The sequence below is a fragment of the Herpailurus yagouaroundi genome, unplaced genomic scaffold (genome assembly GCF_014898765.1).
Source record: "Herpailurus yagouaroundi ecotype Mexico unplaced genomic scaffold, PumYag 139, whole genome shotgun sequence".
In the NCBI taxonomy this organism is placed as follows: Eukaryota; Metazoa; Chordata; class Mammalia; order Carnivora; family Felidae; genus Herpailurus; species Herpailurus yagouaroundi.
In genome coordinates, this window is record NW_024412394.1 from 35,103,242 (window position 1) to 35,120,374 (window position 17,133).

Consider the following 17,133-nt stretch of genomic DNA (forward strand, 5'->3'; position numbering starts at 1 on the left):
GTAACTAATTATTGTTCCTACAAATCTCTAATTACTAACAAAAGTATTATTGTTTAAGGCAAGTAGTTGCCACTGTTAAATAAGAAACTGCCAGATTCATAGGCCAGAAAAATGATAAGCTCCGTAGGTTTATGCAGTTTAACTTGTTGGAATTCTGAATCTTGGAAGGGTCCTATCCCAGATATGTGATTAGATTAGCAAGGTATAAATTAGTGAGATAAAGTAATATGCAGTCATTTCTTATTATGTAGTTAATTCCATGAAAGAATTATGTGAAAGTAAATGCATATATAAAAAATGAATATGTAACATAATATCTATAGTATGGCTGAATATTAAAGTATATCTATTTACATTGTTTTGGATATAGAGTAGAGAAGTTGAGAGGACAAAATATCTTAATGAGTAAAATCTCATTTAGATGTACTATTCCCTTTCATTCCTAATCTCAGCAAATACCGTATTTTCAACCTTAATTTCAGTATTATTATCAATATAAATTTACATAGTACTCTGTGGAATTCACTATTGTGCAGATACTTTTTTCTTTTTAAGATTATTTATTTTGAGAGAGAGAGTGTGTGAGAGAGAGAAAATCTCAAGCAGGCTCTGCACTGCCAGCATGGAGCCTGATGCAGGGCTTAAACCCACGAACCATGAGATCATGACCTGAAACAAAACCAAGAATTGGACGGAGGCTTACCTCACTGAGCCACCCAGGCGCCCCTATGCAGATACTTTTAATTTTTATTTAGTTTTTACTTTTACTTTTTTTTTTAATTTAATTTAAGCTCTATGCCCATCATGGCGCTTGAACTCACAACTCCAAGATCAAGAGTTGCATGCTCTACCGACGGAGCCAGCCAGGTGCTTCTATTTTTTATTTAAAAAAAAAAAAATAGCCCAACATGGGACTTGAACTCATGACTTTGAGATCAAGAGTCATAAGCTCTAACTGAGCCAGCTGGGTGCCATGCAGATAACTTTTTAGAGCTATTTAAATACATACACATGTAGCTGATATGTGACCTCAGCTATTTAACCCATCAGTTTCTCTAATTAACAGTTATGATTATTATGAAACTAAACAAGTTTCATACTAGAATTGGTAAATAACAATATCATAATAAAAGTAATATACATTTAAAGCTGTCATCTTTTGCTAATTTTTGGGAAAAGGCGACCCTACAATTCACCCTAAAAAGATTTACAAGGCTATATAATAATATGGACAGGTCTTTATAATTCTATGAAGGACTGAAGGATCACTTTTCAATATCCCAAAGATAAGAAAGTGAAAAAAGGTTTAAAACAAAGCCCAGTAGGTGATATTCAGCATATAAAAGTTGTAAAAGAAATAATTTGATAAAAGTGCAGCCTTTTGTTTCTATTTGTAAGTAAACCTTTGACACTAGTCAATGCTCCAAGTGATTTCTAAGTAGATCTGCTTAGGGGAGGCAATGTAACTTAGTAACGAAAAGTATATGATCCCTTGCCAGGGCCTTGGTATCTAAATACTATTCTTCACTAAAAAGAACTGGTGTTCCTTGGAGAAATGGCTATTCCAAGGTATTTCAAGGCAGGGAAGATACACAGTGAAAATATCTGGTTGTTGCATCAATAAAGAAGTGGTCAAAAGGAAGTGGGATGGGGGTGGCAAGGAGGAGGGGGAAATGTTGATAGGCTATAGGAGCCAGATTGAAGGGGAACCTGTTGGCTAAATCTGAGATAATGTGGGCATAAAAACAGATAAGGACAATCATGGATTGTAACTCATTAAATAAATTAGGAATCTCTGAGGCCACGCTGATGCTAGATAAAGAAGTGGAGCGGGAGGGAAGATCTTCTTACAATAGAATGACAAATGATAAATGTGGAGGGAAAGAGGGTGGAAATACCACTGTTTTGAAGCCACTATAGTAAAAATTGGCTTGGCATGGATCAAGTCTAAGTTGGTGGTGATGAGGGGAGTTTGACGAGGAGCAGGGTGTTTGTATGATCTCAAAGCATCTTTCCAGAGATGCTTTATTAGTTGAAGGGGGAAAAAGTTAGTTGTTATTAGAGAAATTACAACACCTTGACTGGGTGATCAAAATTAATGTCACTAGGGGCCGCTGGATGTGATTCCCTGAGGTCACAGGCCAGTGAATCTGGTCAGGGATACATTACCTAAATGGAATCACAAGACATGAGACAAATCCACACCGAGTGTGGGCATTCCAGGTATTTAGGCTAGCATGAACAAAGGACCAAAGGTGGAAAAGAACACACATGCGCATGCACGTGTGTGTGTGTGTGTGTGTGTGTGTGTGTGTGTGTGTGTGTGTCAGGGAATATTTTTTGAGAATAAAGAGTAGCCCAGTTCATTTGAGGCAAAGAATACAAAGAAAGTGATGTAGGTGAGGGAGGAATAAAATTATAAAGATAAATTGGGACTATAACATGGAGGGTTTTGCATGTTGGCTGAGAATTCTATATTTAAATTTAATAGAGAATATAAAATTTGACTTTATTATATAATTGTAAAGTGTTGACATACAATAAGACCAATACCCAAATTGTTTTTTAGAAAGAGTTTTAGCGTGGTACTAAATGTGAAAGGCTATTTTCATTCTTCTATTCATGCACCTGATTGACCATGACCCAGCACAGGGCCATGGTGTGGCTGGTGTAAATAAGAGATGTGGCCCCTGTGCTCTCAGAGCTTATAGTCCCAGAGCTTTTGCTTAGGTTACCACCTTTTATATCAAATGGTTTCTTGGTCCAATGCCTAAATTTTACTGGTTTTCTTCCTTGGTTCCCCACTGTTGGGTGGATATGTAACACTGAAGCTCCTACTTTCTTGGTATGGTCATGTAAGTCAACCACTCAACAAGTGCGGACTGGGTGTGCCTCTCCTTGTGCAGAAGTTGTGATATAGATATATAGCATGACTCAGTCTGAGGGAGTTTACCTCCAAATTGGGGAGATAAGAAAGAAGAGTTGCATTTAGAAACAATTACAAATCAAGGTAAGGCAGTTAATATAAATGCATCTAGCATAAAATTATAAATGAATGCACTGAGAAGAAGAGGAGAAAAAAGTAAGCATTAATGGTCTAGAAAGGCCTAATGAAGAACTGGGGTGTGAACTGGGAAGGATGTAGAGGGATGGGGAGAAAATGGCCCTGCCACAGGGGCCAAGAATGAGCCTTAATAGAAGGCACTGCAAAGCGGCAGAAGGACTCATCAGGGAGCTGGGCACACTTCTATTCTGATCGTGTGGAACCTCCTTGGACTTCTTACTTTAGGTACTTACTGAAGGGATGGGAGACTGAGAATTAACAGGAATCAGAAAATTCTGTGGTAGTCTAGGTGTGAAGAATTTAGGCTGGGGGAAGATGGTAGGGGACCATCTATCTTTTCTCCAAATGTAAATTCATATCCATTAAAAATTAACTGTACCAAATCTTCTGGGTTAAAATATTTACACAGCCTCCTCCTCTACCATGATAACTGGCACAAAAGAATCCTAGAAGTATGTGGCCCAAAGAATATTTCCAGAGAGGGAATTGTAAAAATAATTCTGGGCTTAAAGAGTAAGAATTTTAGGTTTGTATTTTGGCTCTATCATTTATTAGCTGTGGTAGTACAAGACAAATCACTTAACTTCTCTGAATCTGAGTCTTCTTAGTCATAAAATAAGTTAAGAGTATCTATCTTATAGGAATGCTTTAAAGATAAAAATGAGGTAATGTTTGTGAAAGTGATTGATAAGTTAGACAAATATATTTGCACATGGGTAAGATAATAATTAGACAAATAATTTGGTCTGGTCTTAGGCATTCATCCATCCAACTAAATGGCCACTATGTGCCAATTACCACAGTAAACTTTGAGGATAATAAGACAGCGTCTGCCTTCAGAGTTCCTATTCTAGCTGGGTAGAGAGACACAAGTTATAACGTGTAATGTTTTTATAGGAACTTGTGTACAGAGGTGATAACAGTTAAAAGCTTAAATTTAAAAACAATTTCAAGTGTTAATTATCACGTAAACTGAAGTTTTGTTTCAAAATTTAAAGTCATTCCTAGAGTAGTCAAATTTATAGAGAAAGAAAGGAGAATGGAGGTTGCCAGGGACTGTGGGGAGGTTGGGAACGGGGAGCTAGTGTTTAATGGGTACAGTTTCAGCATGGGAAGAAACAGTTCTGGAGATACATGCTAGTGATGGTCGCACAACAATGTAAATGTACTTAATGTTAATGCCACAGAAGTGTACACTTAAAAATGGTTTATGGGGTGCCTGGGTGGCTCGATCAGTTAAGCGTCTGACTTCGGCTCAGGTCATGATCTCACGGTTTGTGGGTTCGAGCCCCGCGTCGGGCTCTGTGCTGACTGCTCAGAGCCTGGGGCCTGTTTCAGATTCTGTGTCTCCCTCTCTCTCTCTGCCCCTCCCCTGTTCATGCTCTGTCTCTCTCTGTCTCAAAAATAAATAAATGTTAGGGGCGCCTGGGTGGCGCAGTCGGTTAAGCGTCCGACTTCAGCCAGGTCACGATCTCGCGGTCCGTGAGTTCGAGCCCCGCGTCAGGCTCTGGGCTGATGGCTCGGAGCCTGGAGCCTGTTTCCGATTCTGTGTCTCCCTCTCTCTCTGCCCCTCCCCCGTTCATGCTCTGTCTCTCTCTCTGTCCCAAAAATAAATAAACGTTGAAAAAAAAATAAAAAAAAAAGTTAAAAAAAAATAAAAAAAATGGTTAAAGTGGTATATTTTGTGCTATATATATTTTACCACAGTTAAAGACATGAATTTAAAGTCAATCTTTATCTTAGCCGATCTTTATGTTAGTACTCACGAAGGTGCAATATCCAGATGGTTGATGCTAAATCCAGAAGAGCAAAAGCCTCCCAGTGTTGTTGATATGGTTAAGAATGCAACAGCCAAAGAATAATCACAACCTATAAATCCAGCGGCTACCAGGAATACTGCAGGTCCAATCATTCCTGGAGTTAAAAAGTTATAAACAGAAAAGAAAGCTCCAGTATTAACATTTGCTTGTGCTACCAATAATATAGTACAAATCTGAGGTTTGATATTACTGCCACCTACTGTAGAGACACTGTGCTGCCTAGGAGACAACTTACATAGTTTTCATGAAAAAAAAAAACTACTGGAAAACACAGATATAATGCAACTAATGTAAAAGTAAAAAGAAAATACCATTATGGAATATGATTAAGTCTACATGTGACCTAGACTCAGCTAAAGTTCTAGGAAGAGCAAGAAGAGGATGACTGAAAAATATAGTTCTCGAGAAAGCAATAGTTGTTGATACAGAAAGAGATTTAAAATTCATATAACCAAAGAAGATAAACTAAATAAACTCTATTAAATAAAGTTAGAAAAACACTCCATCTAGGTTTTAGCAATTGATAGCAATATACACATTTTACTACAGGCATTTAAGCATAAAATATAAGTAACAGGAAGGGACTTAATGAATGGGTTGCCATTCTTTCTGTTCTACAGCAGTGCTATCCAATGACCATCTGTGACGATGGAAATGTTGTATTTGTATATACTGCAGCTGAGAAACTTATTTTTAAAATTCAATTAAATGTAAATAGCCATATGTGGATAGTGGCTACCATATTGGACAGAGGAGGTGAACAGGAAGCAAAAAAGAGAAAGTTGGGTTGAATCTACTTCACTTGCAGGTGTGGAGAAATTTCTTGAGAAGTGAGACAAGCAAGCAATGGAACAGGACAGCACCTTCCAGCAGTAGCTGCTCAGAAGGTATTTGTAGAATTATCCTGAATAGGGTCCTGCTACAATGTAATTTCTCAAGTATAACCTTCAGCGACTTCCAGGGTCCCTGCTTACTCAAGATCTTAAAAAAATGAAATAATTATCATAGATAGTTTAAAATTTACCTTGATGAAAGCAGTCTGAAACACACGATTATTTAAGGTAGCTTTGAGTTCTTTGATTTATAGCTCCTCATTTAATATAATGATGCCAGTAAATGTTTTTGGATTAAAAATTAAAATGTATTCACTTAGAAAAGGGATAGAGACTTAAAAAATATTATTTTCACTGCAAACTTGGAGCTGAAAACAAAATGATTTATAAAATTCTGGAAATGATATTCAGCAAAGCAAGCCATTTTTAATGGTTAAGACTAGGGTGGAGATAATAGGATATTATAAATATTAACCCGCAAAATACATAGTTCAAAAACAACATTTATTTGTTCGTTCGTTCATTCGTTCATTCATTCATTCATTCATTCATTTATTTATTTATATTTGAGAGAGTGTGAGCAGGGGAAAGGGGCAGAGAAAGACAGATAGAATCTCAGACTCCATGCTCAGCATGGAACCCAACATGGGGCTCAGTCCCACAATCTTGGGATCACTACCTGTGCTGAAATCAAGAGTCAGACACTCATCTGACTGAGTCACCCAGGTGCCCCAGATCCAACCATCTTGTATAGAAATGCACTACATGCATTAAAACATAGTGTTTTAATATGTGAACAAAATAAATGACTAATATCATTTTTATTTTGCTTTGCACTGTAAACACAGTAAACGATTGTAAATCAAAACAAACATTGATTCACTTCACTTACCTATAAGGCTAAACACTCTTCGGACACATATAGTTGAAAAATTCCATTTTGCCCTTAAATTGTCAGCAGCTTGACCAGATAGGATCATACATAACCAACAGCCAAAATAAGGCAGTGCAGATAGAAGCCCATTCTGGAAGGAATAAGAAGGTACAGAATTAATTGGTGGGGGGAAGGGGAGTAAGAACCAAAACAATATTCATATACACACATTCACCACCACTCAAAAACAAAGGAAATTCATACAATATAGTGTTGATATTAATACAGTCTAGTCTGCTCAAGGTAATCTTGTTTTTTTTCTAATTTTTTAAAAAGTTTATTTATTTATTTTGAGGTGGGGGAGGGGCAGAGAGAGAGAGAGGGATAGAGAGAGAATCCCAAGCAGGCTCTGTGTTTAAGCACAGAACCGGATGTGGGGCTGGAACTCATGAACCATGAGCATATGACCTGAGCCAAAATCAAGAGTTGAACACTTAAACGACTGAGCCATCCAGGCGCTCCATGCTCAAAGTAATCTTACATGTTATTTTGGGACTTGGGGTGCAGTTTCAGTAGGAGAGGACAAATCTTTCTATTACATTAGCCTATAGATTCTCCCCATTGAAAAGTTTTTGTCAATTTTCACTTATTTATACATACTTATATATGTGTTATATAATATTTATATTTTAAGTTATATAAAATTATAATATACAAATTTACTATAAATATTCAGTTATATTTAAAAATTATATTTCTATTTAAAATTTATATTTATATTTTAAAATGGTAAATTTATTTTACATATAGATATTTATCTTTATATAAAACAGAAAATATAAATACATTTATAAATTATATGACTGTTATAGATTATATATAATTATACATACTCATATGTATAGAAATATTATAAAATAACGTGCAGATACAGAAAACCACATGAATTGAATGTTTAGCTTAATGAAATGCTCAAAAATGCACATTGTCTAGATCAGGTGTACAATGCACCACCACATGCTTTGAGCAGAGGACAAAGGTAGTGAGTTGATAGACCTCTATTTTTCCCTCTTCTTTTCCTTTAAGTTGCCACCTAAACAAAATAAAAGCACCAGAAGATATGAAACAGAATTTATCCTGGCAATGTGCTATGCTATTTGCTTTGTAGGAAATGATTTGGCAGTCAAGTTTTTAGGAAATCCCAAATTCTGTAAAATGAAGAACACATACGTGGAGAAAGGAAAATTCTTTCTTCTCGTCATTTTTCCCCAGCATAAACACCTGAGGTGCCAAAACTAAATGACACAATTCTGATAAAAACAAAGGTTTTATAGTATGAGAAAGATGGGTACACTTGTTAGTCTTTTACAAACACACAAAAAAGGTAGAAAGATATGTTATCAGTGATATTTAAATCTTCTATTTAAGTATCATTAATGGCACAAACCAATAAAATCTGTTAATATTTTAAATTTAAGTATGCTTAAGAAAAGATTTAGGGGCACCTGGGTGGCTCAGTTGGTTAAGCATCCAACTTTGGCTCACGTCATGATTTCACAGTTTGTGGGTTTGAGCCCCACGTCAGGCTCTGTGCTGACAGCTCAGAGCCTGGAGCCTGCTTTGGATTCTCTCTCTCTCTCTCTCTCTCTCTCTCTCTCTCTTTCAAAAATAAATATTTACAAAAAAGCTTTAGAAAAGATTTAACTTTTTTCATCATAGGTTATAGTCATCTGTATTCAAATGTTGTATATTTCCAATTCTACTTCTGTAGCTAAGGTTTTTGTTTCTTTCTGGTATTAAGCTAAGTAATTTCCTCTTTAAATTTTATTCTATTTAGATTTTTTGCATAGTGGGATCGCTTCTATCATTATTTGTGGCAGAATCCTACTTAGGAATAAACTATAGCAAATGGAGAAGTGGATTTTCTGATCTTGGTCTTGTTCCCTGGTGGGATGAGACTGATAATTCATCAGAGTTACTGAATTTTTCCACTTAAAGTTCAAATGTTAAAAACTTTCCCAACAATCTAAAACTACCACCTTCTACAAATTATTATAAATCTTCAACATTTGTATATCCATGGGTATCTTTCACAGTTGTTAAGCTTTTATACTCATTTATTTAAAAAACTGATTCTAAAATATTAATATCCAGAATAGGATAATAGATATTGCCCCAACTCTCACTGAACTGTACGAAATAGGGATACTAGGGCCACCTGGGTGACTCAGTTGGTTAAGTGTCCAACTCTTGATATCAGCTCAGGTCATGCATAATCTCAGGCTTGTGGGATAGAGCCCTACATTGGGCTATGCTTGGGAGTGCGGAGCCTACTTGGGATTCTCTCTCTCCCTCTCTCTGCCCCTCCTCTGCCTGTGCATGCGTGTGCTCTCTCTCTCTTTCTCCCAGAATAAACTAAAACAAACAAACAAACAAAAAAAACAAAGAAAAAGAAACAGGGACAGGAAAAAGAAAAGAAAAAAGGGAAGAAAAAGGAAGAGAAAGGGAACAGGAACACTAGAACTGGGAAAAACTAAGAAAAAAGAAAAGTAAGGATAACTAATGAAGCTAAACTTCTATGAAAAAGCAAGCTTATAACAAAGGATCAAGAGCTTTAAATTTTCTTATTTTTATTTTTTTATTGTTATTTGTTAATTTTAGAGAGAGAGAGCATGAGCAGGGGAAAGGGGCAGAGGGAGAGAAAGAATCTCAAGCAGGCTCCATGCTCAGCAAGAGCCTGATGTGGGGCTTGATCCCCTGACCCTGAGATCCTGACCTGAGCCAAAATCAAGAGTCGGACGCTCAACCAACTGAGCCACTCAGGTGGCCTAAAAAAGAAATTCATTTAAAAAAAAGGCTTCTATACAATTAGAGAATTATTTTGAAAATTTGTTCACAATTCTTTGAATTTGGAAAGAAAATACCTTTTGGTATAAAAATGCAAGATAAATGATTCTGGTTTTAAAGTCTCTCATAGAACTTAAAAAAAAATCAATGAAAAATGGATGAAGGCAATTAAATGCACAACACTAATTGATATTTCATTCTCTCCATAGTTCTCTCAGGAAAATCTCAAACAGAAGCATCTGTGGAATGATCTTTAAATTTCCATGCAATTTGTCATACAGTAGATTATAGTCAGGCTCTACTGACAGAATGCTTAGGAAAACAAGATTGCTCATGAGAAACTCACCCCATGCTATTGCCAAAGCTTTGTTTCAGGTTAACTTCTGTCAATGCAATTTGCGGATATATTTGAGTATAGATGATCTTGATTTTCAACAGTAGCCAGAGTTCTTCCCAGCTTAGCTGCTTGGATGCAGTTTAAGGTTCGGTCCATGGCCAGTGTTCCCAGTATGCTTTGGAAGACAGGTGACTGGAGATTCACTTTAACGATGTTTAAAGCTGTGTATCTGTCTGTGTAGCCAATGCAATTGTGCAGTCAGTCCTGCTGCCTTCACATTCATCATCCGGGCTGCTTTTTTACTTCCAGGGCCATCTTTCATTTTGTGGCTGAGTTGTTCCATTGTAGAATACACCATATTTTGTTTATTCATTCATTAGCTGATGGACATTTGGGCTGTTTCCACTTTTTGGTGACCATGAATAACGATGTTATGAACATTCAGGCATGTGTTTTTGTGTGAATATATGTTTTCAGTTCTCTTGGGTCTATATCCAGGGGAGTTCTGGGTCTTATATTAACTTTATGTTTAAGTTTTTGAGGAACTGCCAAACTTTTCCACAGTGGCTACACTACTTTACATTCCCATCAGCAATGTATAAGGGTTCCATTTCCTCTACCCTCCCACCAGCACTTGTTATTTTCTGGGTTTTTTTTTTTTTTTTTTTTTTTTTTTTTAAATTCCAATAGGTATGAAGTAGTATCCCATTATAGTTTTGATTTGCATTTTCCTAATGATTAACGATGTGGAGCGTTTTTACATGGACTTATTGGTCATTTGTATGTCTTCTTTGGAGAAATGTCTATTCAAATGCTTTGCCCATTTAAAAGATTGGGTTGTCTTTTTATTATGGAGTTGTATGAATTCCAGAATATATAAGGAATATATTTTTTATATTCCTTATATATTCTAGATCCTTATCAGAAATATGATTTGCAAATAAATATTTTCTCCCATTTAGTGGATTTTCATTCATTTTGTGTGTGTGGATTTTCATTCTTGATGGTGTCTTTTGCGTCACAAAAGTTTTTAATTTTGATGAAATAGAATTTATGTATTTTTTTCTTCGGTGACTTATGCTTTTGGTGTGCCAAGGGCACAAGGATGTACACTTTCTAAGAGTTTATTGTTTTAGCTCTCACATTTATGTCTTTGATCTTTTACTTTGAAGGCAAAAACACCACCAATTTTCCTTATAAACTGACTCTTTCTGTTCAGGCTTTTCTTCAAGCTCTTTAAAGACAAAACCCATCAACACAGAGATTCTGATAGAAACTGCCTCAATCTGATGGGTTCCAAAGGACCGGCAGTTTCAGGAAGGCTCTTCTTATACAGCTTTGCAACTATAGCTCTGCCAGTGCCTAAATAATGCTGCAGAGCGACCTCAGGTCTCCCAAGTCCCCTCTCAGCTGCCAGCGAGTTCTACTGCTGTCCCTTTGAGAAGTGAATACGGGTACACTTGAATTTGTTGTCTGATATCCTGGCATGTTACTAGGGACTAATAAGACCTTTATGGTTAAGGGAGATACCAGCCCAAAGGTACCTTGAATCAAGAATTAACACACACTGAAAAAAGAAGGAACAGTTGTGAAGCAAGAAGAGCAGTTCAGGATATGAGAGTAAAATGGAAGATACAAAACAACAATTTTATATAGATAAAAACAAATTCTGTCTGTAGTTTAAAAATGTACACTTTATACAAGAAGGAGATGATTCTTTTTTCTTACCTCTTGAACATTGAACCTTAGGATCTCCTTCATATAAGTAGGCAATAACGTCAATAAAGTATAAAATGTCCAGTTGTAAGAAAAATGTGCAACTACAATAGCCCAAAGAGGTAGTGATTTTAGCATGGGTACCCATGGCACTGACTTCTGTGAAGAGAGCTGAAAAAAACAAAACAAAACAAAATGACAGGCACAATTCATGTATGCTATGTTTATATCTGTACCTTAGCAGCCAAAATTCCATCCAGAACACATTACCAGCCTTGACTAGTAAATTCCAGAGTTTTAAACCAACTCTTTCAGAATATTAAACAGCAATAAAGAGTCCATGATTCAGATTAAAGAAAAATAGAAATGTAATCTTATAACTATAATGTCAACCCTAAACATCCCTTATGAACGTCAGAATTTACTTGCAGTATTAATTTCTCCATCTAGAAAATATAGTTTCATAATCAAATTCAGAGGCTGACATAAGGGCAAAGGAATGAGATTGGAAGTCCTCTTATAATTTATATTTCACTATCGAATCTTTACTCAATGATAATGATTTATAAGAACTGTGCAACAGAAAGTTTGTTTACGTAGCTTCTGGAGAAATGGTCTTCAAAGTAGGGTGTAAGCACCTTAGGGATACAAGATGATTAACTGTTGTGTGGAAAAACATATTAGAACTTCTATCTATACTCACTTTTATTCTAAAACAAGAAACTCTATTAATATTTAATACATAGGTTGGCCTTGGAGTGTATCAATCACATATTGTATGGTCTCCCCAATTCAAAGGGGTTAATGGGATCCTCACTTTCTGGTTTGCTCTCAGTGTACCACAACATATTACAGTTTTTACCTACCTTTTTAAGTGGGTTTATGGATTTTGTTAGTCAGTTTTAAATAAAACAAATCTACAAAATTGACAGTGTCTTCAAAAAGATTCTTACAGAGCAAGTCATAGAAGAGAATCCTAATAACATAGGCACAAAGGAACAGTAAGAAAATAGTGAATCTGACACTTTTCCTCATATGAGTTCTTTGTCAGCTACCTCACCAAGCAAAATAATAGTAGGGTCATCAAATGTAACATACTCAACACTGCTCCCATTAAACAACATTACTAATTTTTATGTGATAAAAAGGTTTTCCTGTTAAAATTACAAATTTATGTACATACTGTTTATTTCATTTTATTTACTCTTTAAAAAATCCATTTTTGTATATGTTTTATGATACATATAAGTACAGTAGTACATGTATGTAACCATGAACAAATATACCTTTATTCAGAGTGTTAGCTCCCATCTTTTTATTGATGCGTGATTAAGAAGCCTGGAATCCACTAACCTGGAGCATCAGATTATTACATTTCCTGTACACTGAGGTTCTGTGGTTTCTCAAAAGCTAATAAAGCAATCTATGTTTCTGCCTATGAACCCTGCCTCCAGGGTTCACTGTTATTTCAAAAAGAGGAAGAGCTAGTATTAACCTTCTTGTGGCTTTTTCTTTTTATTTGATTTGGTAGCTACACTCTTATGCTATCCACTTTGTATCAAAGATGTAGGGTATTTGGGGGAAAAGGAGACGGAACATTTATTTTTTTGTTGCTAAAATTTTTAAAAAAATGTTTATTTATTTTTGAGGGAGAGAGAGAGAGAGAGAGTGAGGGAGGGAGGGGCAGAGAGAGACGGAGACACAGAATCCGAAGCAGGCTCCAGGCTCCGAGCTGTCAGTACAGAGCCTGATGCGGGGCTTGAACCCACAAGCCATGAGATCATGACCTGAGCCGAAGTCAGATGCTCAACTGACTGAGCCATCTAGGCACCCCAAGGGAGCATTTCTTTTTACACAGCAGCATATATTATATTGAAGTTATGTTCATCAATGTCTGTCTCCCTCTGGAGATCACAGGTACCACAGGAACCATGTCTTGTTCATTTTCTTTCTCATGTTAATTTTTAAGTCCTCAGTATCTGATAAAGAACCTTTCTTAGATCCAAGATTTAAAGGTGGAGCTTCATATAACACATCATTATTTTATGGCATTTTCTTTTCCTTTTCTTTCTTTCTTTTCTTTTCTTTTTTTTTTTAGTAAACTCTCTGCCCATTGTGGGCAAACTCACAACCCTGAGATTAAGAGTCACATGCCCCACCAACTGAGCCAGCCAGGAGCCCTTATTTTATGATGTTTTCAACCACATCATCTGGTTTAAGAATGCAGTTTGGGATTCTGTGAAACATAATTCTCCTGACTCCCCTTGCTTCTGAATATTCCATTTTCTGAAGCATATGGAAAAACAAATTAACCTTAAATTTAGATATGGAAAGATTTAGACACATATCAAGGTAGAAAAAGAAAGCAAGCTTTTTTGTTTTTGTTTCTTAAAAATTTTTTTTTACTGTTTATTTTATTTTATTTTTTTATTTTTGAGACAGAGACAGAGCATGAATAGGGGAGGGGCAGAGAGAGAGAGAGAGGGAGACTCAGAATCTGAAACAGGCTCCAGGCTCTGAGCTGTCAGCACAGAGCCAGACGCGGGGCTCGAACACACGAACTGTGAGATCATGTCCTAAGCCAAAGTCAGACGCTTAACTGACTGAGCCACCCAGGCACCCCTGTTTGCCCTGTTTGTTTGTTTAAGTAGGCATCACATGCAGCACGGAGCCCAACACAGCTTGAATTCACGACTCTGAGATTAAGACCTGAGCTGAGATCAAGAGTTGGATGCTTAACTGACTGAGCCACTCAGGTGGCTTGAGAAAGAAAGCTTTTAAAAAAATCTAAATAAACAAAAATTTTCATGAATCCATAAAAAAATAAAAATGAAGTACTGAAATAAGTAAGCTGTTGACTGTCAATGCTAAGAAAATATGACAAAACATAGCAAGTTTTATATGGCAAGATCTGTTCACAATGCATTAAATTACTTTTATCTGTTCCTTAGGGGAAAAAATGGGTGATTCATCTGATTAACATCGCAGAGGACTCAAAGTAACTTTATTATATTATGATTTCTTCTGAGTTTTTGCCAATCTTAAGACCAAGATATGCCATATTTCTGAAAGTTCAACAGCTTATAGAAACATTTGTAGCAAAATTTAAAACCTTAAAAAGAGGGGCGCCTGGGTGGCTCAGTCGGTTGGGCGTCCGACTTCAGCTCAGGTCATGATCTCGCGGTCCCTGAGTTCGAGCCCCCATCGGGCTCTGTGCTGACAGCTCAGAGCCTGGAGCCTGTTTCGGATTCTGTGTCTCCCCCTGTTTCTGACCCTCCCCCATTCATACTCTGTCTCTCTCTGTCTCAAAAATAAATAAATAAATGTTAAAAAAAAAACACAAAACTTAAAAAGAAAGGTAAATGAGTGTTTAATTGCTGCCTATTTGTACTATATATAAAAATTGAAAATATCAATAATAAATTAATGGGCAAGGAAAGTTTTATATAAAATATTTTATGTTCTTAAAACCAATAAAATAACTATGAAGTCATTAATAGTGCTAAAGAAAAAAACTGTTTAATTTTTCCTGACTTTTCATGTTCTTCTTTTATTCCCCCCAAAAGACAAATATTTTGTTTTCATGACTTGAAGATTTATTGTATTAAATTATGACAGACTTTTATTTCTGACATGCTATTGTGCATTATTGATATTACATATTAATAACATAATTTTTTTTCTAAGGGTCTACTCCAGAGAATCAACCAGGTAGGCCTAAATCATATTATATATTATAATAAATGTGCTGTCTTCCTTATTAAATCACACTCATTTAAAATACAGAAAAGGGGGTGGGGAGGGGAAAAAAGAAAAGAGAAAAATAAACAAACAAACAAATAAAATGTAGATAAAAACACTAGTTTCCTAACAACATTTAGAATGTGGCTATAAGATTTTTCATAAATAACACATTTTATTTTCTCTTAATTAAGAAGACAAACTTAAGACTTACTGATAATCATTACTTTAGAAGGTTTAAAGCAACTTATAGGGGCACCTGGCTGGCTCAGTGGTAGAGCATGTGACTCTTGATCTTGGTGTTGTGGGTTCGAGCCCACATTGGGTATAGAGATTACTTTAAAAAAATAAAATTTAAAGTGACTTGTAAAAGTAACTTTTCACATATTTAATCTTGAAAGAATTGTAATTTTTCAGACAAAACAAACCATTACTTCATATATTTATTTCATTTGTCTGCTCTCTACTTTGCCCAGAGCATGCACAATAGAAATATCTATTAAAAAAATTGGTACCTCAATTCTGGAGAAGAAAAAAGTTCTGAAATTGTTTTAAAAATGTGCCAAAGTCCATACCTGATTTTTTAATGATGAAAGAATATATTCTTTTTCATGGCGGGAGATTGCCTTGTGAGTTTCAGGCTTATCACTAACTAACAAGATCCATAAAATAAACCAAATGATGCCAACTATACCTTAGAATAGAAAAATAAATTAAATAAAATTAGAATGCACCAACAGCAATTTTAACATATCTTGAAAAAATTATGGAATCATAAACTTAGTGTAAAATTGGTTTCAGCTTAATGCTGATTTCAAGTTCCACTCATATCTTAATGGGATATTTGCTATCTGTATCATCTCCTATAAGTTGGGAACAGAACAATTTTAACCACATGAGTCTGCCTCTCAGAGTTTACCAAATATTTAAAAAAATAAGTGTCCACAACCTATTATTTCCACAGGTATCTGGTTTTGCTTGATTTGTTTTTTGTTTAGATTGCAGATGTATTTTCTGCATGAAATGTCTACATGGCAATCTCATTTATTAAAAACATGAATCAACCTGCTAATGAGATTGAGAAATGAAAAGCCCTGGGACTGAATAAAAAGAAAAAAAAAATTAAAACTACCAAGTGAGGGCATTCTACTTTGCTTGAGAAAAAAAAAAAAAAAACTTTTCAAAATAAAAATTTTTATAATAACCAACACAGTAATTTTTGATATTTCGTATGGCATTAAAGTCTTGAATTCAACAGCAGTTTCTACTGAGAAATATTCCAAAATTAACATCATGTCATAACTAGATCATTTTAACCATATAAAATTAAAAAACAGATTGTCAGTATTTTGGAACTTTGTACTTTTAGGAGTTGGTAACCTCAGTGATTTGGAATATACATTTTTAAACAATTATTAGACTTCTATTACATTTTGCATTTGTTACATTATGATTTAAGTTAAATTTTTGAATAAGCTTACCAAAAAGGTAGAAGACGTAAGTCCAATTCATATAGAAGCAAATTATTCCAGAAAGAGGAAGAGAAATTACTGTCCCAAGCTGTGCTCCTAGAACAACAAAGATTTTGTAAACTTTAAAGAGAAATGAACAAGGAGGGGACAGATTTATTGCTTAAAGGAGATGGCTAACAGATTCTCTCAAGGAATCATTTACTAGAAAATCCACAGTTTATAAAATGTACACATTAATATGTAATTACATTAGTTACAACTACGTAGCTGTTGATGAATTAGAATGTATCATCAATATAGGACCTATCATAACATGAGCTAGTAAATGACACATTACTAGTAAATGTGTTAGAAATCCAGGTGTTTGGGGGAAGGTTCAAATATGGTCTCTAAGGCTGATAAACATAATGTACTGCAGTATACTTGATG

The 17,133-nt window shown here is 35.4% G+C and overlaps 1 protein-coding gene across 4 annotated transcripts in view; it reads right to left on the minus strand.

Moving 5' to 3' along the window:
• SLC17A5 (solute carrier family 17 member 5) overlaps nt 1–17,133 on the minus strand; it is a 49,871-nt gene that overhangs the window by 17,340 nt on the left and 15,398 nt on the right. For all 4 annotated transcript variants that reach the window (XM_040473965.1, XM_040473963.1, XM_040473966.1 and 1 more), the window contains 5 exons: nt 16,714–16,800; nt 15,808–15,926; nt 11,504–11,662; nt 6,610–6,742; nt 4,831–4,978 (listed from right to left, as the gene is read on the minus strand). In XM_040473965.1, coding sequence (XP_040329899.1) covers nt 4,831–4,978; nt 6,610–6,742; nt 11,504–11,662; nt 15,808–15,926; nt 16,714–16,800 — 646 coding nt within the window. The remainder of the gene's footprint in view (nt 1–4,830; nt 4,979–6,609; nt 6,743–11,503; nt 11,663–15,807; nt 15,927–16,713; nt 16,801–17,133) is intronic.